The sequence below is a fragment of the Lolium perenne genome, chromosome 2, assembly GCF_019359855.2.
Source record: "Lolium perenne isolate Kyuss_39 chromosome 2, Kyuss_2.0, whole genome shotgun sequence".
Taxonomy (NCBI): Eukaryota; Viridiplantae; Streptophyta; class Magnoliopsida; order Poales; family Poaceae; genus Lolium; species Lolium perenne.
In genome coordinates, this window is record NC_067245.2 from 15,910,569 (window position 1) to 15,917,528 (window position 6,960).

Sequence of the window (6,960 nt, forward strand, 5' to 3'; positions counted from 1 at the left end):
GCTGGAAACATGCAACCAAACAATAGACATGTGTTCCCTCTTCTATGCAGAAAAGACCATCCAGGTTACCAAATGACCCGCGTTTCATCTCCCATGACCGTTCACGACGCCAATGTCTCATTGGCGTACTGAGCATGCAGGCTACCAAACACGTCTCACATGTCTACTTCACTGTACAGGCAGGCAGCTTACCTGATGCAGGTCATGTCACACTCACAAATCACGCCGTGACACATGACACTGGTCGGCCGAGCACGAGCACGGCGACCTCGTCCATCCGCTCCGCCACCCACCACCAAAGGCATCATCTTTTTCCTCTAGACCAGAAAGCAATAGCTCCGCTTCTTCTTTCCCCCTAATTCCACCCCTTCTTCCCCATCCCAGGCGTCCTCCTCCTCCTTGGATCCCATTCCTCCCTTCTGATCGGAGGAGACCGCTGCTGGAGTGAACGTCTCGGTAAGGGATCCGAATCTCTCCGTTGCTTCCATTTCGGGTCTCCGCTGCGCTCGCCGTCCGCGCCGGATCTCTATTTCTTTACTTCAGGATCGATCTCATCTCAGATTTCACAGGACTGCCTCCCGCCCTCCCACACCTCCTTCGCCTTCTCACTTCCGGAGACCAACCGGCGGCGCGCGACCAGGTAATTCCTCCTTCCCCGTTTCCTCTGCGCCTGTCCCCTGATTTGCTAGGTTGTGGGGGAGGAGAGTGATCTTGTGAGATCATCACAATGGATTCCAATGTTTTCTGTCGTAATCCGAGTGAGCCAGCCAGGACGGCATGTACACCTTATAAGTGTCCTGTCCAGGTTTCTGATAATATATGTACAAGAGATGGTCATTTTGTTGTACTCCTTATATGTTATGAGTTTCAGTCACTGATAGTTGTTTACCTACGTGATTCAGGATGCCTACCCAGCTGCTGTGTTATCAGCTCGAATTCATGATTTCCATCTATTTGGATTTTTTTTTTGTTATGCTGATCGATTGAATGAATGCGGATCTTTACTTTGCTTACTCCTGTTGATTACGCTCCATGCTCGTTAGTAACGTGTGCTCTTTTTTTTCATGCCAAGCAGCCCTGAAGCTACTTACCATCATCCTTATTGTAGCATGAGCTTAATTGCATAATTTGCAGATTTTTGAAACAATCATCCTTATTACTAACTATCTGAAGCTACCTACTATCATCCTGAATCCATGATTTTCCATCTGTTCGGAAAATTTGTTGGTATGCTGATCGATTTTCAAAACATTCATTGTTATGCTCCAGTTCATGATTTCCATCTATTACTTTGCTTACTCCTATTGACAAAGATTCGTGCTCAATAGTAATCTTTCTCCTCTTTTCATGCCAAGCAACCCTGAAGTATCATGAGCTTTATTGCATGATTTGCATATATTTGGATAATCCGTTGTTATGATGAATTTGTATTGGTGATTGAATGACTGGCTTTACTCCCGCTGACAATGTTTGTTTTTTTTCTTATTTTGATGCCATGCAGCTCTTAAGCTAAAATGGCAGCGCTGCCATTGGCCACCGCCGAGGTGTGCGACGCAAACTCGCACCTGATCACCAACGGCGAGCTCCGCGCCCTCCAGCCCATCTTCCAGATCTACGGGAGGCGGCAGGTCTTCGCTGGCCCCATCGTGACACTCAAGGTGTTTGAGGACAACGTCCTAGTGCGTGAGTTCCTGGAGGAGAAGGGCCAGGGCAGGGTGCTGGTGGTCGATGGTGGTGGCAGCCTGCGCTGCGCCATCCTGGGTGGCAACCCCGTCCAGCAGGCGCAGAACAACGGTTGGGCGGGCATCGTGGTGAACGGGTGCATCCGGGACGTGGACGAGATCAACGGGTGCGACATTGGCGTGCGGGCACTCAACTCGCACCCAATGAAGGCAAACAAGAAGGGGATGGGCGAGAAGCATGTCCCAGTGACCATTGCTGGCACCAGGATCTGCGACGGCGAGTGGCTCTACGCTGACACCGACGGGATCCTCGTCTCCAGGACTGAGCTGATCGTGTAGTCGTCGATGTTTAGAGTGTCTGTTTATTCCCCTTTGGATGGATGTATTGTCTTGAAAGTAAAAAATATGATGAAAACCGGGCTCTATGTAAAAAGATAGTAGGAGGCAGACGAGGAGGGCTGCTGTTGCTGCGTGCTTCTGCCCCTCCAAACTGAATATGCTGCTATATCTGAAGCCTAAACATTGTAATAAGATAGCTTGGCGAATGGGAATAATAATTGGTGCCTTACTTAAACATAGATTTATATCTCGCGCATCTTCAATTTGAGGTGTTTTCTCATGAGAAACCTTGAGGCATTAACATGGTACATGTTCATCTCTAGCCATGGCTGTACTGTCACAAAGAGTGATGGAACTTAACATCTGTGTGTGCCAGCTGAGACTGCATGAACTGCAGCCTGATTTATCTATCTGACCTGTGGTGTCATAATAGCCCATGAACCGCGTTCCTGTGATGCTGTCTCAAGGATTACGAGTCGAAAAATCGAGCCGAGTTGTTAGGGTACCGACTAATCGTGACTAGTCTAGACTAGTGTTCGACTAGTCGACATGTACTCTGTCAGTAGCTAGTACAAAATAAGTTGAACGCAAGTTATGTAACATAATAATACTATAACCTAGACAGCTATCCACCGGTACTTCTAGATAATTGTTCATGCCCAAATTGAGTCGAATTACAACGACTAGTCTAGACTAGTCCATGACTAGTCACTCGACCACTTACTCTATGAACTAGTCGAGTCGAGAAAGCTAGTCGATAATTAAGTTAGGACTCATAGACTAGTCGCGAGACTAGTCTAGACTAGTCATTACACTCATAATCCATGTGCTGTGTGCTACTTGATGATTAACCATCCATGGGGAACACGTTGCCACTAGTGGAGAACATGCCTGTTGTCGCGGGCCGTTAGAGGCTTTTGTCCCGGCCGGCCACCCAGGACAATAGAGGCGGGGCAAAAGGCCCAACCTTTTGTCCCGGCCTGGTTACCTGCGGGGACATAAAGTCCACCACGTGGCTGCGATGCAGGTGTTTGGGCTGGAGGACCTTTTGTCCCGGCTCGTAATCACAACCAGGACAAAATGTTTTTTTTTCATTTATATTTTTTCATTTTCATTTTCATTTTCATTTTTCATTTTTTGTTACTCTCTCACTTGGACCATTTTTAACACTAATTACACATAATCTATACTCAAATTCTAGACTTGGTCACTTACCGGTCGGTCACCCATCTTCACACTACTCCACCCTCAGCACACTCAATTTCTCGGTTCTTTCCTACCATGCTCCCGCGAATGTGGTTGTACCTTGTTGTAAATACTACTATAAGATAATAATATAGCATTCCAATGTGAGGAATTTGAATATCTTTAAATTTTTAAACCGCAAGTGGACAAATAATATATGCATAACTATTAGAAAAATGTGAGGAATTTGAATATGGAATAATTTTAATTTTATTCATTTATTAATATTATTATCAAATAATATATACATTATTCATATAATATGGCCAAACAATTAATATCTTTCAATCCTTAAACCGCAAGTGGACAAATAATATATGCATAACTATTATAAAAATATGATGAATTTGAATATGGAATAATTTTATTTTTATTCATTTATTAATATTATTATTAAATAATATATGCATCATTCATATAATATGGCCAAATAATTAATATCATTCAATCTTTAAACCGCAAGTGGACAAATATTATATGCATAACTATTAGAAAAATGTGTGGAATTTGAAAATCGTCCCATCCAAAAATCTGCGCCTCTTCTTCTAATCCCTTGTCGGTATTCGGCGGCTTGTTCTTCTTATAATTAAACTTCTTTTTCTGCTCGAGACCCGTCCCAATATAATGATTTGCCAAATCATACAAACTCGGAGTATGCTTTCTTGGGACGGGGTTCTGGAGGATCTGCTGGAGGTTGATCGCAGACGGAATAAAAATTGCGTAGGTCTGCAACATATCCACATCATTGTGGATTGCCGCGTCACAGAATCTGATGTTCTTGTCCGCAAAGAAATCGATGACCAGTTGTGGCACTTCATCGGCATGCACAATATGGAAGACCAGAGTATGTTGCGCGACGGAGAGTTGCAGGACGGCGGCGCGTTGGTTACCCTTGTGAGGGTCGGTGAACTCGCAGTCCAAGCCCATGACCTTCAAACACAGAAAAAAATTGCCATTGGGATTTTGGATGCTTTATGATATCTCTAAATTTTAAGCTACATACCTTTGATAACAAAAGCCATGGGAGAACTAACCTTGATTTCCGCGGGCGTCGAGGAAATCCCTCTTGACGACGCGGATCCACCTCTCCACCCCTCTTCGCATGGAGGGTGTACGTGACCTTGAAATTCATCTTCTCCATGACATCGTAGTAGACTTCAGATCGAGGGAAGTCAAGGGCGCGAGCTAGCTTGACCATTTCGGGTTCAATGAGGGCCGACCGGGGCGCGGGAGAGAGAGAGGCCGGCGCCGGCCTAGCTCTTTTTTTTGAGAGAGATGTGGCTAATGGTGTAGTTTTGGTGGCTATGGAGATCTGAGGAAGAACAAGGCATGTATATAGGGGAGAGGGAGGTGAAAAGGTCGGTCATGACGCCGGCGGCGATGCAAATTCCGACGCCGATGATCGTTATGCTTCTCTCTGTTTTTCGTGTGCACTAATGCCGAGACGAATCGATTTCCACGCGGGAACGAACGGTTGGACCTTATGTCCCGGCTCGTGTCTCCAGCCGGGACAAAAGGGCTGCCAGTAGGACTTGAAAGACCTCAGATCCTTTTGTCCATGTTGGAGGTTTCAACCGGGACAAAAGGCTTTAAAGAACCACGACAAAAGACCCGTAGTTTCTCGGTGATTTCGGGGCGACGTGGGCGGCCTATTTGTGCTGACTCTAGATTGGACCGGGATAAAAGACCTGAACGGAAGCCCAATTTTCTACTAGTGTGCTCTCCCAGCCCGTGCACAGGATGACAATGCAAAAGGCCAAAGACCAATGTATGAGGATCAGAGGAAAAGGAATGCTTGTAATACACCACCATCTCAACGACGGCAACCTCCTCCCGAGGGACTTGCAAAAGGTGAATGTGGACGCCAGCTTCGGAGAAGTACCGGACAGGCTGGCCTAGTTCTAATGGAGCAGCTTCCCTCCACAATTGCAGATCCGTGGCGGAAGCCCTCGTCTCTTTGGAATGTCTGAATATTATATTACTTCCATCCTAAAATTTAAGGCTTATATTATTTTTAAAAGGTTAAACTATGTTAAATTTAATTATATTTTTATCAAAAATCATTAACATGTAAAATACAAATTCAATATTATTAGATAGATAGTGAAATATATATTTATATGGTATCTACAAAATATCATATTTGTTGATAGGTTTTTCTAAAAGTTTGATCAAACTTTACATGGTTTGATTTTTCAAAAATAAATATAAGCCTTCAATTTTGGGATGGAAGTAGTATTTGGTATGTAGGGATAACTAACTTAGAAGCACTCATTGTACTACACATAGCGGGTACAAAGACAAAAGTCATGGAGATTCAAATTGTTTTTTAAAATACATAAAAAAACTTTACTGTATTCATACATTAAGGATTATAGTGTTTTCCAATTAATTAGCGAAAACCAGTCAAAATAGACACGAACTTTTGGCTTTCAGGTGTGCAAGAACTCATTTTGAACAATAAAAGTCGAAAAAAAAATACTAAAACTAGAACATCAGGAGTCGCGCATGGAGGTAAGAGCATGTCTAACAGGCCCCGTATTCCTATGCCCCGTATAACGCTCGCACGTATCGAAAAATTGCTAACGAAAGAGCCATTCCGTCTAGCAGACCCCGTATTTCGTCCCGTATTTTCAAAAATTAAAACCCCAGGAAGTTCATCTTCATTGATCATACTACGGATCATACATACATTGCGATCATACCTACATCTATCCTACATCTATTCGTCAAGGATGACGAATGGGATGAACGCGATGGAGGCCGCCTTCTCCTGCGCCTCCCGCGCCTCGAACTCTCGGACGGCGGCGATGGCCACCGCCTCCTCCTCTGCCTCCGGCCGAGCCTTCTCGGCGGCATCCTTCTCGGATGCGGCCACCGCCTGCAGGAAGGCCGCCTCCTCCTCTGCCGCCTCCGCTTCCTCCTCGCCGGCTCGCGGATCTCCTCCGCTTCCTCCGCCGCTGGTGCTGCCGATGCTTGCCGCCCATGCCGCCTTCGACGCGCGGTCACACTCGCAGTCGGCGCGCCACTTCTCGAAGGCGACGCCGCTCATCGGCTTGAGCGGCGGGTCTTGTCGGTACCACCGCCCACCCGCGGCGAACTCCCGGAGCGAATCCGGCACGTAAAGCGCGCTGGCGTACCGGCACGCCGCACGGCGACTCCCCTAGGCGGAGCGCTTGCACTGGCGCCGCCACGCCTCCTCAACGGTGTCCGGCGAGCGGGATCGCTTCGATCCGCTCGCAGGCGAGCCGGTACTGCGGCCGCGAGCGTACATGCCGGAGATGGGGTGGAATGCGGCGCGGGGGAGTGAGGAATTTCTCGCCGGAGCAGGATGGAGGAGGCGGCGGCGCACGACGGAGCTAGGGTTGCGAGTGAGGGGTTAACCCCTCACTCGCACCTGCGCCCAGTATAAGTAGGGGGCGGCGGGGCCGATTTCCTAGGCCCCGTATTCCGCCGAAACGGGCCGGCCCGAATACGGGGCCTGCTAGACGGTCCAAATCGCTCCTGCCCCGTATCCCGCCGGAATTTTACGGGGTGGGCGGGTTATAAGGGGCCTGTTAGACATGCTCTAACCTCGTTGATTGCCTCAGTTTGGTGTTTGATTGCCGCATGAACAGCAATCCAGATGGAAATAAAACAGAGTATTTTACCTCAAAACAAAGCATTTGGCAAGAATTCAGTTCATTGATTTGAA

The 6,960-nt window shown here is 47.0% G+C and overlaps 2 protein-coding genes across 2 annotated transcripts; one reads left to right on the forward strand and one right to left on the reverse strand.

The window, feature by feature from the left end:
- The first annotated feature begins 208 nt into the window (after window positions 1-208).
- Window positions 209-2,256, forward strand: LOC127331292 (putative 4-hydroxy-4-methyl-2-oxoglutarate aldolase 2). The gene is made up of 3 exons (XM_051357396.2): window positions 209-456; window positions 570-640; window positions 1,502-2,256. Exon 3 carries the CDS (start codon window positions 1,515-1,517, stop codon window positions 2,019-2,021), a length of 507 nt encoding a protein of 168 aa, XP_051213356.1. The 5' UTR covers window positions 209-456; window positions 570-640; window positions 1,502-1,514; the 3' UTR covers window positions 2,022-2,256.
- Window positions 2,105-4,464, reverse strand: LOC127328238 (uncharacterized). Its single transcript, XM_051354853.1, has 3 exons — window positions 4,351-4,464; window positions 3,900-4,196; window positions 2,105-2,197 (listed from the first exon to the last, which is right to left on the reverse strand). Exons 1-3 carry the CDS (start codon window positions 4,462-4,464, stop codon window positions 2,105-2,107), a joined length of 504 nt encoding a protein of 167 aa, XP_051210813.1.
- Between the last annotated feature and the right edge of the window lie 2,496 nt (window positions 4,465-6,960).

Coding starts and splice junctions, on each gene's coding strand:
- LOC127331292 (XM_051357396.2), top strand. CDS start 1,515: ATGGCAGCGCTGCCATTGGCCACCGCCGAGGTGTGCGACGCAAACTCG.
- LOC127328238 (XM_051354853.1), bottom strand. CDS start 4,464: ATGGTCAAGCTAGCTCGCGCCCTTGACTTCCCTCGATCTGAAGTCTAC. Junction 4,197..4,350: donor ATGCGAAGAGGGGTGGAGAG/GTGGATCCGCGT, acceptor CTGTGTTTGAAG/GTCATGGGCTTGGACTGCGA. Junction 2,198..3,899: donor CTCCGAGTTTGTATGATTTG/GCAAATCATTAT, acceptor TACAATGTTTAG/GCTTCAGATATAGCAGCATA.